The 16,303-nt window shown below is 36.5% G+C and overlaps 1 protein-coding gene and 1 pseudogene across 1 annotated transcript in view; both read right to left on the bottom strand.

Moving 5' to 3' along the window:
* The window catches only part of LOC116128249 (tRNase Z TRZ3, mitochondrial-like), a 22,168-nt gene extending 11,898 nt beyond the window's left edge, over positions 1 to 10,270 (bottom strand). Inside the window, exons 1-14 of the mRNA XM_031413969.1 lie at positions 9,826 to 10,270; positions 9,027 to 9,108; positions 8,417 to 8,702; positions 7,941 to 8,030; positions 3,540 to 3,584; positions 3,352 to 3,406; positions 3,142 to 3,179; positions 2,662 to 3,045; positions 2,282 to 2,541; positions 2,087 to 2,181; positions 1,466 to 1,612; positions 1,287 to 1,371; positions 1,128 to 1,212; positions 344 to 420 (exon numbers count right to left, since the gene is read on the bottom strand). Coding sequence (XP_031269829.1) covers positions 344 to 420; positions 1,128 to 1,212; positions 1,287 to 1,371; positions 1,466 to 1,612; positions 2,087 to 2,181; positions 2,282 to 2,541; positions 2,662 to 3,045; positions 3,142 to 3,179; positions 3,352 to 3,406; positions 3,540 to 3,584; positions 7,941 to 8,030; positions 8,417 to 8,557 — 1,502 coding nt within the window. The 5' untranslated portion in view covers positions 8,558 to 8,702; positions 9,027 to 9,108; positions 9,826 to 10,270. The remainder of the gene's footprint in view (positions 1 to 343; positions 421 to 1,127; positions 1,213 to 1,286; positions 1,372 to 1,465; positions 1,613 to 2,086; positions 2,182 to 2,281; positions 2,542 to 2,661; positions 3,046 to 3,141; positions 3,180 to 3,351; positions 3,407 to 3,539; positions 3,585 to 7,940; positions 8,031 to 8,416; positions 8,703 to 9,026; positions 9,109 to 9,825) is intronic.
* LOC116128248 lies at positions 9,911 to 16,303 on the bottom strand (annotated as a pseudogene).

Below are 16,303 nucleotides of genomic sequence, written 5' to 3'. Positions count from 1 at the left end.
CCCGCTCGTCCCTGGCGTGCGGGATTTCTAAGGATCATCCCCCGGCCATATCGTCGAATTTTTCGGGGATTCCCACCCTATTCAGGACGGTCAGTCGAATCCCCGTGGGGCCGAGGCAAAACACCCTCTCTAGTTAGAGATACAGTTATGAGCAATAACATCATATTACTCATCTTACAAAGCAATTAAGGTAGGAAGCACTTTAGGAGCACAGGCAAATCTGCTAGATTGATACTCACAAATCAAAGGCTATGCATGTTTTTATGCATAATGCATCATAAACTGCAGGAATCTTTGGATGCGTTGCGGTAAGTGTTGTGAGAACAATCCGATAAGCACTGACCCCGACTTCAATGGCTTCCTTTGTGTGCTGTCGGTTTTAGCTACAGAATCATACACCTGGCCATCCTCATAGGTTGCCTGCAAACATCAAAACACACCACAATCACCAGCAAGTAACCTCACTTAGAAGCTGAATAAGTCATAGCTAGGACCTGAATTATTTCGAGTTTAAAACCCAGTTATTCAATGTATAACACGATGTGAAACTTTCAATGTAGCAAATATTGTATCACGAGCAATTTGAAAGCTTGACATTGGATTAAACTTGACTCGTGTATAAGGACTGTCGGCTCCACAGGATGCTTTGGCTAGCGCGGGCCGGGCCTGGTATCACTGAACTACAATCCTCCACCCCGGGTTTGTCACTTTCCGACACCATTGATTCTTTCTGATGCCTTCAAAACCAATTACCAACTGCTTTGAAGTGCACAACAGGAATACTAATCAAGGTATCAAACCCTGCTTCGTGGAGCACTTCTTTAGGCTCGCTAGCAATGGAAAAGCGGTTGATTGATCAGACAGATTCAACTCAGAAATGAGAGGCATTTTTCTGTTCAAATCACATTATTATTCTACTTCCCGAGACAAAGGATCCTTATCGCAATTCAATGTTGTGCTTAAAAGCAACCATGAAGATTTCTGTTCGTGTATCGCAGTAATGAACTGCATATCTAATCTTCACTTCTTTGATATGCATCCAGAAATGCCTTAAGTTGTGCTGGGCTACAACACAATGTCAGGAGGAACACCTTTCACAAGTCATGTCGTAGAGAACGTATTCTTGCCAAACCAGCATGGTGATCAGCATGAAATGCGAAATCCAAATGCAGCTTAGATTCCCACAGCACTGTCAGCACCCTCCATACGTATCTGTACTCAGGCAGACAAGCACAACAATAAGTTTTGTCAGTCAAAGATAACATACTAGGAAGAGGATAGAAAACCTTGCTAGCAGAGGTTGGAACATGTCGTAACAGTTTCGAAGTTGTACCTTCTTCTCAGTTTTGGCCCAGGGTTCATTTCCACAATCTAAGAGCAAGTTCCTTTGGGAAAAAAAGATTAATATAGATAGAACTACATCCGGTTATTCAGAAGGCCGGGCTGACCAGTCCCGAGAAAGAACCATCTCCAGGTCGCTTTCCTACATTTTCCATAACAACTGGAACTCCGATTCCATCCACTTTCATTTTCAGCAATGAGATATCACCTCGTTTGTTTCGGGAGGCACTTTCCAGATCTGGCTGACATGTTGCGCAAGCATCTACAATCTCTGGAATTTCGAATGTAAAATTCATCATTAATTTTTAGAGAGCCACAGACTTGGGATCTCGTTGATCAAGGCCAGAGGAGCATGAGGAGCAGAGTGAACTGAATCCGTATGAAACACTGTTCAGGTTCTCCTCTTAATAAAACAAAGCACTAAATCAAGTATGAAAAGGGCTTTAGTGTAAGAGGGTTAAACTCAGGCACTGAATTTCTCAGCTACACTAACTAAAAAACAGTTATACCCTTCAGTAGATTTTTAGCCAGAAAGACACAATTTCAGAACGCCTTGAACCGGGACCCTTAATATATTATAAAATAAAATATAAGGCAAAAAAAAAAAGGGAAAACCACTAAGTTCCCCCAACTATTTAAAACGTACCTAGCAACTTCTAACTATCGAAAATACTGTTTAATGACGTTAGAGGAAAATCGCAGCACTATACAATCTGGTGCGGGATATTAAGATGCTGCAGCGAACCAGAAAAACTCTGCAGTGGAATAATGTGGACACAGATAATAAGTTCGGAGGATAATCTTGCATTGGATTTTAGAATTGGAACCTCTGCATTCTTCCTACAAACAGCATGAATAGTCAGGAGGAATAATCAATCAGAAAAGGGCAGGCACCAGTATCGCTTTTATAGAAGAAACAATGTCAAGAAAAAGGACTCACATTTCATGTCCAGCCATAATATGTTGGGCTGAACCAAACCTCTTCATGCATATCTGGTAATTAGGGGTGCCTGTGACAGAAGTAGGACTTAAATGAATGATACAATTCACAGTCTTGGCACATTTTGTTGAGCAATCTGCATAGTAACTACTGAGAGATTCCACAGACAACAACTCCAATACGTGGGCTTCTGTTGGGCAGTCAACCAGTAGTACAATGGGACCAGGAACAGACGGGCCCATTACATCACTTGGATGAATCTAAAACAAATGAAATGAAACAATGTTTTAAAACATACATGAAGTGACATATTTCAGATACAGCAAAAGTTTATTAGAGCAACATGATTTTCCCTTTCATTATTTAACTTTGAAACTCACCATGGTGCCACAATCTGACTGCACTGACTTCCCAGATTTCAGGTCATCGTATTTTGGCCCAGAACTCAAGCCTAGAGCCATAGCTTTGTCAGGATCAAATTTTCCCATGAGTTCAGGCAATTCACAAACATATATAACAGACAACTCCCCGGGCTTTACTGCTGATCCTCCGGAGAAATTTGGTTTTAGGAGAATGGCTGATATTTTAACAACCTCATTATTGACAAGAACAAGGGGGTCGGTTAACTTTGTTAAATCAGTTAGAGTAGCATCAGAGGATGGAGATGTCCCAAAGCTCCTTGCGTGAACCATAGCATCACGTCGAATGAAAGACTTCATTGCATCAACTAAATACTTGAGGTCTGAAGGACCCCATACATTTACCTTTATGCAAACAAATGAAAATTTTAGATGATGGTGAGTAACCACCAAGCAAATCAAAATCTTAGTTAAAATACATGAGGTCAAGTTGTTACTCACAGACAGCCCTCCAAAATCGGCCAAAGTGAAAAGAAGACCTGTGAGGTAAAATAAGAATTCAGCAACCCTCTCTTTGTATGAGCAGTCCTAGTATTTGCTCATGATACTAATGCTTATAAACATTACTCAGCAATAGTAAAAAAAAAAAGTTTATGCAGAAAAAAGAAAAAAATTATGAATACATCTTGGTTTCTCCATCAAGACACTAACCTGGAAGTCCCCCTGCTGTCTCGGAGCAGACACGAGAAAGAAATATGTGATCTACCTGAAGAAAGATCCGCAATATTATCAGTCACTATTGCATCAAACAATATTCAAAAACTGAAGAACAAACTTTGGAAATATGTATTGATATAGGAAGAAAGAGAAAGAAAATGAAAGTTTACGGATATTCCTACGTTTGGTAATATAATCTTATGCTCGGTAGAGAATCGTTGCAATCCCTGCAATAGAAGTAGTGCATTAAGTAACAGAAAATTTTATAGACAGAACAGTTATATGCCACTGTTCAAAATAAGAGGGCATGACATTTTCCCACCCGAAGTTTATCGTAAGTACTTTGCCCGCCCATAAACTTTGAAAAAACCATTTTCCCACCATCGTTAAATTTAGACGTTAGTTTTAACAGTAAAATAGGCATTCTCGGATCATATCTATTATACGGTTAATATTACTTACGTTCCTAAATTACAAACACATAATAATTATCTCACTAACTTGAAAATTAACCATTTAAACCCCTCTCTTCAATTTCTATAATTACAATGGAGGTTTCACTTTTAAAGTGCATATGTTTCTAAAAAGAATTGAAAGTATATATATTATTTTTAAAAACTATAATAATATCTGTCAATTAAATATTTATAAAACTAGAAAACAATATTTCATTAAGATTTTATATATTTTATGAAATTGTATAAAAAATATAATTTCCAAAAATGAAAAAATTAAAAAAGAAGAGAATTCCGAAAATAAAAAAATTATGAAAATTTGAAAAAAAATTAAAAACTGAATTTTTTTTTATTAAATGTAAATAATTAGTTAAATATAAATATAATTATTAAGAAAATATAAATTATTAATATATTTGAAAATAATAATAATAAATTAAATAAAAATTCGGAAAATAAAAAAATTTAAATTTGGCGGCAAGTCCCTGATACTTGTTTTGCCAAAAAAAGTTGCAAAGANAATAATTATCTTCACTAACTTGAAAACTAAGCACTTAAACCCCTATCTTCAATTTCTATAATTACAATGGAGGTTTCACTTTTAAACTATGTGTGTTTCTAAAAAAATTTGAAAGTACATATATTATTTTTAAAAATTATAATAATATCTGTCAATTAAATATTTATAAAACTACAAAACAATATTTCATTAAGATTATATATATTTTATGAAATTATATAATATAATTTCCAAAAAAAAAAATGTAAAAAAGAAGAGAATCCCTAAAATAAAAAAATTATGAAAATTTGAAAAAAAAAATTAAAAACCGAATTTTTTTTTTTGGTTAAATGTAAATAATTAGTTAAATATAAATATAATTATTAAGAAAATATAAATTATTAATATATTTGAAAATAATAATAATAAATTAAATAAAAATTTGGAAAACAAAAAAAATTAAATTTGGCGGCAAGTCCCTGATGCGTGTTTGATAACATCGCTGGCACCATTGGATAGTAACCGATCTATCCAACCACAATAATGAGGATTTTGTAGCTATCATTGTTTTGCCAAAAAAAGCTGAAAAGATTTGGCTAATCTTCTCCAACTAAACACCTATGCTAAGCCTCCTCATTACTATAGACGTAAAAATCTACCTATACAGAAGGAGGGATTAATCCCGTGAGGTTGAGGCCACTAGCGATCTGCTGTACTTGCACACGTAAGGAAACAAACGTGAAGCGACGGAAAATACCGGGGTGGTGTTTGTCGTAGGCACTCCGACACTCAAGTTAGCAAGACTGAGAGAGGCTAATTTAGTGAGGGCTAGGGAGTAGAAAGGTTACCAGAAGTCTAGTCGGGGACTGTGACTACGACTGTAATGCGAAGTTCTCCAAAGGGAACTTCGAGGTCTGAAGATGTAATGTAATCTGCCTTGTGAGAGGGCTGGTCTCTGTTTAAATAGTGACTGTATGGTTTCCCAATCCTGGTGGGATTGGGAGTCCTCGTAGTAATCGTTCCTCCTAGGGATGTATCTTTTGGTCCCCTTATCCTGGCGTGAAAGGGGGCCCGAGCATGACTCGGATACAGACCTTGGAGGAATTAGGACAATAATGGATTGCCTTATAAGAGTTCCAGTATGAGTGTGATCCGTAGGTGACTGTGGGCTTCGAATTTGACCATAAGCCCAGAAGGTGTGTTGGGATCAGGAGGCTCGGGTCCAGATGGTACATACCAACTGTACTTCATACCGAATGGGCCTCATCTGGGGAATTCTAGCTTGGGTAGCATCAGGACTGGGCCTAGGCTTTCTTCTTTGTCAGAAGTGTTCCTCTATTTGGACCAAGGACATTTTTTGGCCCTAATAGTTACAATGGTTAGGTAGATCAACCAAGGATCCACCCAACGATGTCGATGGTGTCGCTAGACACACTATTAGAAATGGTAGCCATCCTCACCCTCAGCGACTATGTGGCCACTCCCACCGGGTGCAATTCAGTTTGTTAATTTTTTATTTTTCATTTCTTTTATTTTAAATTTATTAACCCTAAAATTAATATAAACCAAACTAGGGGCATTAAATAAAGTTTGGGTGGAAAATTGTGATTCAACCTTGTTAAAAATTATGAAGTCAAATAATAAAGGGTATTATAGTCTTTTCGTAATTTTACCCTTGTTAACTTCCTGAACAGGGACCTTGGAAGTGATAAGTAGACCTGGCAAAACGGGCAGGTGGGCCGGGTATAGGTCGGGTCTCTACGGACAGGCTTGAAACAGGTCGATTTAAATGGGTCCAATATTTTGGATTCGTACCCTACCTTATGCGAGTACGAGTTGACCCGCGGGTGCCCGCACTATTCATTCTAGTTTCTAATTCTTGCAATTACACCCCCATAGTTTATGCAGTTTTAATATTTTATAGTTACACCTCCATAATCATCTACTCCAAATTCAATTAAATTCACTCCTTTTCGTTCTTGGTTGAAAACAAAGTTTCTCTCGTTCAATTTTCATCTTCCAAGTATGAATAAAGTAAATCCAAACTCAATAAAACTAAGGCTCCGTTTGGTTCATTATTCTAATAGTTTTTAGAATAATATTTTGAAAAAAGTTAAATTGGGCGAGTATTACGATGTAAGATTTGAAAACTAACAAAAATACCCTTTATGTTTATTTATTTACTAAACACTCCTATAATAAAATATTAAAAGTTAACAAAAACACCCTCAACCCACCCATTAAATATGAACAGTCGGCCACCATCGTCGGAGGGTGGTTGGAGTGTTTTTGTAATTTCTAAAACAATATTTGGGAGTGTTTAGTTAAATTAACAAATTTAGGGGGGTTTAAAAGAAATTTAAAAATATAGAATAATATTTTGAGAATAATGACATTTTACTGTTTAACTTTATGGGAAAGGATTCCCAATAGCGTAACAACGAAGCCTAAATTTCTCAAATCTAAATGAATTCAAATCAACATGATTAAAGCAGCCCATTTTTTCAACAAAAAACAATTCAAAGCAAACAACTCATTTTCAAATAAAGCAACACAAATTAATCCTACAACAAAACCCATTTTTTAGACCAAATCAATAGATCCATTCATCAAACCATCCATGGAGCCTAGTAGCTAAGCAATCAAAAGGAGAAGAAAAAGATCCTTAGACTGCAGCAAAAACAAAAAGCAATAAGGCACACAGACCCTATAAACGGCCAGCATAAACCAACATATGCACAGCTAGACAACTCCATTGCCCTTAAAAACCTAATCAACAAAAATCTACACAACCTAACAAGGACCCAAAGAGGCAATTTCTGCTGCTATCCACTTTATCCAGCACAACAAAAACTTTCAGACCCCATACAAAAGCTCTATGCTCTTCTGGTACTTTCTGATTTCTCTCAAACCCACAGTTCCTAGCCTAAAACGGTGCGGCTTCTTCACTCCTTCCTTCGCCGAAGCTAACTTTCGAGTAGTCCTTGGCTAGTTGCTTAAGTAGCGCCTTGCCTCTGATGGACTTCCTTGTTGTTTGAGTGTCTGTTTCGTGCAAGCCATTTGAAAGGTTGATGATTGAAAGAGTGGTTTTCTATTTAGATTGAGGAGTAATACTACACATACATCATTTTCATACAACATTTTCCATACAACATTATGTGGCAATATATGATTGGCTAATTTAAAGTTAAAATTAAACTTTCATTCAATCACATCTTGCCACATAATGTTGTATGAGAAATGTTGTATGTGAATGATGTATGTGTAGTATTATTCTTAGATTGAGACTGAGGAAGTGCTGAAGCGGCGACGGTGGAAAAGATGGAGTTGAGTTTGTAATGTGATTATGTTAAGAGTTAGGGATTTGGCATTTATTATTATTATTTTTTTAATTTCAAACGGGTACTCGTGGGCACCCGTGGGTGTAACCAGACTACCCATTTACAAAAAGGGTCAGGCTCGGTACGAATCCAAAAAACTGGATCAGTCTTAAGGATTCATACCCTATATTATTTATTCGAGTACGGGCCGACCCATGGATAAAGACCCGTTTTGTCAGGTCTAGTGACAAGTCAACGTTATCCAAATAAGAGATGACTAGTACTCCACAGTTGAGTAGAAAATTTTACCTCTCCAGCATTAAAAATAAATCTTTGCTCGTCAACGAAGAGCAGGACTGAAGGCGAAGTGTCCTGAGTATCCATTCCAGTACCCAGAATCTGTAATTTAAAAAAAAAAAAAAAAAAAAAAATCAACACTTAAATTACAAACGAATAAGAAAACTTCAGTTTCATAAAAATTTAAGAACCCTAACCCACCTCACAAAATCACAATTGAATAAGATCCCATAAACTATAAATTGACCTTTTCCAGATAAACTCAAAAAACTAACTTAAACCCAGTTCCCCAAATCCATAATAAACTGGCTGTAACAACCAAAAGCCAGAATGTACCAAACCAAAGTTACAAACAAAATTAGGAACTTTGAACTCAAATCTTCAACCAGAAACGTTAAACTCAAAAACAAAATCAAACCGAGTTCATAAAAACACAACTGAACAAACCCCACAAAGCCAAAAACACACAGCACAAAAAATTTCATTACCTGGACATATGAAACAGTACTAGTTGGGTTAAGCTTGGGAACTTTATGCTGAGGATTCTTATTTGGCATATCAATACAACTTTTTCCCTCAGACCTTCTTTTGTTGAACCTAAAAGAGGACTCATTTTTACTCTCTTGCATTGTAACAGCTCTTACAGTGAATTTCTTTGCTGTTAGCTCTTTGATTGTTTTCGAATTTGTTCACTGATTGCATTGCATTCCATTGCAATGAATATGCAGAGTGTTTTCATCTCTATCTTCTTTTGGAAACACAAGTATGCTTATCCTGAGTAGAGTGTATATACAACCAGCTCGCTAATCCTGATAGAAGATAATTACGGGAAGACATAAAGATAAAGGATAAGAGGTTCAGAATTCACCCCTCTTTTCATTTTTGGTTTTACTCTCACATAAACACAAGTATGCTTATCCTGATATCAATTGACAGGTGTCAATTGATATCAGGATAAGCATACTGTATTTATGTGAGAGCCTCAATTGACGCAACTTGACTGACACTGCCTTAATTGACGGCCATCAGGCATGTGTATACTCACTCACTCTGATATGATATGCCTCCATATCCATTGACTCGCCTTCATTGACCCACTCTGATATGATATGCCTCCATTGACTTGCCTTCATTGACTCACTCTGATATGAAATGCCTCCATCTAACGGATTGTATGTGCCTGCGAAAAATTTCTCATATCCTCGTTATATTATTGAGATTTGGTAAAATGAAGTTTCACTTGTAAATGCTTACGATTTTTATGTGGAAGAAATTAAAGATGTTGAAAACAGACTAATCATGCAATTGCCATCGCTTTTAATTGGAAATTCTTTCACATGACAAAAATTTTGGTTGGTTACAGCCTTTCTTATCATTTTCATAAGAGTTAAAGGACTTTTTCCCACCCAAATAATGGTTTGACGACACTTTTTCACCCACAAACTTTTAAAATATCATTTTACTATCCAAATTTATATTCCAATAGCGAACAGAGTGTAAACACAGTTTAGACTGTTGTGGCTTTTGAAGAGAGGAGATCAATGAGTCTTTTGGTAGTAGAAGGTTGGATTTGGGTGGTTGGAATTAATCAGAATTTGACTTAGAAGGGGTGGCTGCGCAAACCCTAATTGCTCGATTGTTTGCGATTGGTGGGTCGCGAAAGTAGGGTTTGAGGGATTTTAGTGAGTGATGATCGAAGAAAATAATGGTGATAATTTGAGGTTGTAACAATGCCGGAATAAAAAACAGAATATAAATTTAGATAATAAAATAATATTTTAAAAGTTTAGGGGTGAGAAAATGCCATTAAACCATTAAGCCAGTGGGAAAATGTTGTTTACTCTTTTCGTAACTCTAAAGCATCAGAAGTGGGTGTCGTTGTCAAACTTTCACTCACCTGCTACTCTTTTCAGTGGCCAGACTGCACATGGCTGTTTCTATCACATCAGAATATATAATTCAGGAAATTAATTGATTACATACTACAGCCCCAATAGCAGCATCTGACTCATCAATTGGCATCTCATCTTTAAAAAGCAATTTAAAGTAGAACTTTAAATGGAGAACACGCAAATCTAGTGGGTCAGGTCAATACTCACCAAATTCAAAAGCTATGCGTGTTTTTTGCGTGTGTGCCTCATCAACTACATGAATCTTTGGGTGTGTATACGACAAGCACCTGACCCAACTTCAATGGCTTCTTTTGCTGTGCTGTGGCTTTTCGCTTCAGCTTCCTTGGCTTCACCGTGCCACCCTCAAAGGTTGCCTGCAACACTATAAACACGACCACAATCAGCAGCTGAATATTCATCACCTAGGACCTTAAATCTATATGAAGTTTAGTAATCATCTATTTTATAACAACGATGTTGAAATGTTTCAATTTAGCAATATTGCATCACCAATTAATAGTATTTGTTCATGATATAATGCTTAAAAACATTACTCAGCAATAGTAAAAAAAAAAGTTTATGCAGAAAAAAGAAAAAATTATGAATACATCATGGTTTCTCTATCAGACACTAACCTGGAAGTCCCCCTGCTGTCTCGGAGCAGACACGAGAAAGAAATATGTGGACTACCTGAAGAAAGATCCACAATATTATCAGTCACTATTGCATTAAACAATATCAAAAACTGAAGACAAACTTTGGAAATATGTATTGACATAGGAGAAAGGGAAAGAAATGAATGTTTCGGATATTCCTACGTTTGGTAATATATCTTATGCTCTGTACAGAATCGTTGCAATCCCTGCAATAGAAGTAGTGCATTAGTAACAGAAAATTGATAGGTGTTCATATTTAGAAGAATCACAAACATGATCTTCATCTCATCTCCCTGGCAATTTTATAGACGTAACAGTTAATACCACTGTCAAAATAAGAGAGAATGACATTTTCCCACCAAAGTTTACCGATGACTTGCCACCGAAACTTTGAAAAAACATTTTTCCACCATCGTTAAATTTAGACGTTAGTTTAACAGAAAAATAGACATTCTTGTCGGATATATCTAGATAGGGTTAATATGCTTACGTTCCTAAATTACAAACAAGAATATACTTCACTAACTTGAAAACTAAGCACTTAAACCCCTATCTCAATTTCTATAATTACAATGGAGGTTTCACTTTTAAACTATGTGTGTTTCTAAAAAAATTTGAAAGTAATATATATTATTTTTAAAAATTATAATAATATCTGTCAATTAAATATTTATAAAACTACAAAACAATATTTCATTAAGATTATATTATTTATGAAATTATATATAAATTTCCAAAAAAAAAAAGTAAAAAGAGAGAATCCCTAAAATAAAAATTATGAAATTTGAAAAAAAAAATTAAAAAACCGAATTTTTTTTTTGGTTAAATGTAAATAATAGTTAATATAAATAATTATTAAGAAAAATATAATTATTAATATATTTGAAAATAATAATAATAAATTAAAAAAATTTGGAAACAAAAAAAATTAAATTTGGCGGCAAGTCCCTGATGCGTGTTTGAAACATCGCTGGCACCATTGGATAGTAACCGATCATCAACCACAATATGAGGATTTTGTAGCTATCATTGTTTGCCAAAAAAAAGCTGAAAAGATTTGGCTATCTTCCAACTAAACCTATGCTAAGCCTCCTCATTAATATAGACGTAAAAATCTAACTATACAGAAGGAGGGATTAATCCGTGAGGTTGAGGCCACTAGCGATCTGCTGTACTGCCACAAGTAAGGAAACAAACGTGAAGCGACGGAAAATACCGGGGTGGTGTTTGTCGTAGGCACTCCGACATCAAGTTAGCAAGCTGAGAGAGGCTAATTTAGTGAGGGCTAGGGAGTAGAAGGTTACCAGAAGTTAGTCGGGGACTGTGACTACGACTGTAAGCGAAGTTCTCCAAAGGGAACTTCGAGGTCTGAAGATGTAATGTAATCTGCCTGTGAGAGGGCTGGTCTCTGTTAAATAGTGACTGTAGGGTTCCAATCTGGTGGGATTGGGAGTCCTCGTAGTAATCGTTCTCTAGGATGTATTCTTTGGTCCCCTTATCCTGGCGTGAAAGGGGGCGAGCATGACTCGGAGTAACATTGGAGGAATTAGGACAATAATGGATGCCTTATAAGAGTTCCAGTATGGTGTGATCGTAGGTGACTGTGGGCTTCGAATTTGACCATAAGCCCGAAGGTGTGTTGGGATCAGGAGGCTCGGGTCCAGTGGTACACAAACGTTCAATACGAATGGGCCTCATCTGGGGAATTCTAGCTTGGGTAGCATCAGGACTGGGCCTAGGTTTCTTTTGTCAGAAGTGTTCCCTATTGGACCAAGGACATTTTTTGGCCCTAATAGTTACAATGGTTAGGTAGAGATACCAAGGATCCACCCAACGATGTCGAGTGGTGTCGCTAGACACACAGAAATGGTGCCATCCTCACCCGCGACCTATGTGGCATCATCGGGTGCAATTCAGTTTGTTAATTTTTTTATTTTTCATTTCTTTTATTTTAAATTATTAACCCTAAAATATATAAACCAAACTAGGGGAATTAAATAAAGTTTGGGTGGAAAATTGTGATTCAACCTTGTAAAAATTATGAAGTCAAATAATAAAGGGATTATAGTTTTTCGTAATTTTACCTTGTTAACTTCCTAAAAGGGACCTTGGAAGTGATAAGTAGACCTGGCAAAACGGGCAGGTGGGCCGGGTATAGGTCGGGTCTCTCGGACAGGTTGAAACAGGTCGATTTAAATGGGTCCAATATTTTGGATTCGTACCTACCTTAGCGAGTAAGAGTTGACCCGGGGTGCCCGCACTATTCATTCTAGGTTCTAATTCTTGCAATTACACCCCATAGTTTATGCAGTTTTAATATTTTTTAGTTACATCTCCAAATCATCTACTCCAAATTCAATTAAATTCACTCTTTTCGTTCTTGGTTGAAAACAAAAGTTTCTCTGTTCAATTCATCTTCCAAGTATGAATAAGTAAATCCAAACTCAATAAAACTAAGGCTCCGTTTGGTCATTATTCATAGTTTTTAGAATATATTTTGAAAAAAGTTAATTGGGCGAGTATTAGATGTAAGATTTGAAAACTAAAAAATACCCTTTATGTTTATTTATTTACTAAACCACTCCTATAATAAAATATTAAAAGTTAACAAAACACCCTCAAACCCACCATTAATATGAACAGTCGGCCACATCGTGGAGGGTGGTTGGAGTGTTTTTGTAATTCTAAAACATATTGGGAGTGTTTAGTTAAATTAACAAATTTAGGGGGGTTTAAAGAAATTTAAAAATATAGAAATATTTTGAGAATAATGACATTTTACTGTTTAACTTTATGGGAAGGATTCCCAATAGCGTAACACGAAGCCTAAATTTCTAAATCTAAATGAATTCAAATCAACATGATTAAAGCCGCCCATTTTTCAACAAAAACAATTCAAGCAAACAAATCATTTTCAAATAAAGCAACACAAATTAATCCTACAACAAAACCCATTTTTTAGACCAATCAATAGATATTCATCAACAATCCATGGAGCCTAGTACAAGCAACAAAGGAGAAGAAAAAATCCTTAGACTGCAGCAAAAACAAAAAATAAGCACCAAGACCCTATAAACGGCCAGCATAAACCAACATATGCACAGCTAGACAACTCCATTGCCCTTAAAAACCTAATCAAAAAAATCTACACAACTAACAAGGACCAAAGAGGCAATTTCTATGCTATCACTTTATCCAGCCACAACAAAAACTTCAGACCCCATACAAAAGCTCTATGCTCTCTGTACTTTCTGATTTCTCTCAAACCACAGTTCCTAGCCTAAAACGTGCGGCTTCTTCACTCCTTCCATCCCGAAGCTAACATTCGAGGTCCTTCGCTAGTTGCTTAAGTAGCGCCTTGCCTTGATGGACTTCCTTGTTGTTTGAGTGTCTGTTTCGTGCAAGCCATTTGAAAGGTTGATGATTGAAAGAGTGGTTTTCTATTTAGATTGAGGATAATACTACACATACATCATTTTCATACAACATTTTCCATCAACATTATGTGGCAATATATGATTGGCTAATTTAAAGTTAAAATTAACTTTCATTCAATCACATTTGCCACATAATGTTGTATGAGAAATGTTGTATGTGAATGTATGTGTGATATTCTTAGATTGAGACTGAGGAAGTGCTGAAGCGGCGACGGTGGAAAAGATGGAGTTGAGTTTGTAATGTGATTATGTTAAGAGTAGGGATTTGGCATTTATTATTATTATTTTTAATTTAAACGGGTACTCGTGGGCACCCGTGGGTGTAACCAGACTACCCATTTACAAAAGGGTCGGGTGGGTACGAGTCCAAAAAACCGGATCAGTCTTAAGGATCATACCCTATATTATTTATTCGAGTACGGGCAATCTTCAAGTCTTTGATATGCATCCAGAAATTCCTTAAGTTGTGCTGGGCCTACAACCAGCAATGGTTCATGAGACACACCTTTCAACAAGTCAAGTCGTAGAGCAAGTATTCTTGCCAAACCAGCCTGGTGATCAGCATGAATATGAGAAATCCAAATGCACCTTAGATTCCTCACAGCACTGTCAGCACCCTCTATACCGTATCTGTACTCAGGCAGACAAGCCACAACAATAAGCTTTTGTCACTTCAAAAGAATAAAATAATAGGAAAAGGATGGAAAACCTTGTAGCAGATGTGTAGTAAAAGTTTCGAAGTTGTTACCTTCTTCTCAGTTGTCCCAGGGTTCCTTCTCCACAATCTAAGAGCAAGCTTCCTTTGGAAAAAAGATTAATATAGATAGAACTAACATTCCGGTATTCATAAGGCCGGGCTGAACCAGTCCCGAGAAGAACAATCTCCAGGTCATCTTTCCTTACATTTTCCAAACAACTACGAAGTCTATTCTCATCCACTTCATTTTCATGCACATGAGATATCACCTATTTTGTTTCTGGAGGCACTTGCCAGATCTGGCTGACATGTTGCGCAGCATCTACAATCTCTGGAATTTCCGAATGTAATTCATCCATTAATTCTGAGAGAGCCACCAGACTTGGGATCTCTGTTCTATCAAGTCCAAGATGAGCATGAGGAAGCAGAGTGAACTGATCAAGTATGAAACACTGTTCAGGTTTCCTCTTAATAAAACAAAGCACTAAATCAAGTATGAAAGCATAGTGTTAAGAGGGATTAAAACTGAGTCACTGAATTTCTCAGCTAAACTAAATAAAAAATATTTCATACCTTCAGTAGATTTTTAGCAGAAACACTTTCAGAAAGCCTTGCAACAGGACCCTAATATATGTATAAAATAAAATATAAGGAAAAAAAAAGGGAAAACCACTCAGTTACCCCAAACATTTAAAACTGTAACTAACAACTTCTAACTATCGAAAATACTATCTAATGACGTTAGAGAAAACCTCGCTAGCACTATAATCTGGTGCGGAATTATTAAGATGCTGAAGAGAGCAGAACTCTGTAGCTGGAAATAATTGTGGACACAGATAATTAAGTCATGCTGATAATCTTGCATTGGATTTTAGAATTGGAACCTCTGCATTCTTCCTACAAACAGCATGAATAGTCAGGAGGAATAATCAATCAGAAAAGGGCAGGCACCAGTATCGCTTTTATAGAAGAAACAATGTCAAGAAAAAGGACTCACATTTCATGTCCAGCCATAATATGTTGGGCTGAACCAAACCTCTTCATGCATATCTGGTAATTAGGGGTGCCTGTGACAGAAGTAGGACTTAAATGAATGATACAATTCACAGTCTTGGCACATTTTGATGAGCAATCTGCATAGTAACTACTAAGAGATTCCACAGACAACAACTCCAATACGTGGGCTTCTGTTGGGCAGTCGACGAGTAGTACAATGGGACCAGGAACAGAGAGGCCCATTACATCATTTGGATGAACCTAAAACAAATGAAATGAAACAATGGTTTAAAACATACATCAAGTGACATATTTCAGATACACCTAAAGTTTATTAGAGCAACATAATTTTCCCTTTCATTATTTAACTTTGAAACTCCCCATGGTGCCACAATCTGACTGCACTGACTTCCCAGATTTCAGATCATCGTATTTTGGCCCAGAACTCAAGCCTAGAGCCCTAGCTTTGTCAGGATCAATTTTTCCCATTAGTTCAGGCAATTCACAAACATATATAACAGACAACTCTCCAAGCTTTACTGCTGATCCTCCAGAGAAATTTGGTTTTAGGAGAATGGCTGATATTTTAGCAACCTCATTATTGACAAGAACAAGGGGGCGGTTAACTTTGTTAAATCGGTTAAGAGTAACATCAGAGGATGGAGAATGTAAGGAAAGAGGTGATATCTCATCTCCA

The sequence above is a fragment of the Pistacia vera genome, unplaced genomic scaffold, assembly GCF_008641045.1.
Source record: "Pistacia vera cultivar Batoury unplaced genomic scaffold, PisVer_v2 Contig198, whole genome shotgun sequence".
NCBI lineage: Eukaryota > Viridiplantae > Streptophyta > Magnoliopsida > Sapindales > Anacardiaceae > Pistacia > Pistacia vera.
The sequence above is the reverse complement of the archived record's forward strand: the minus strand, read 5'-3'. Positions and strand labels throughout refer to the sequence as shown.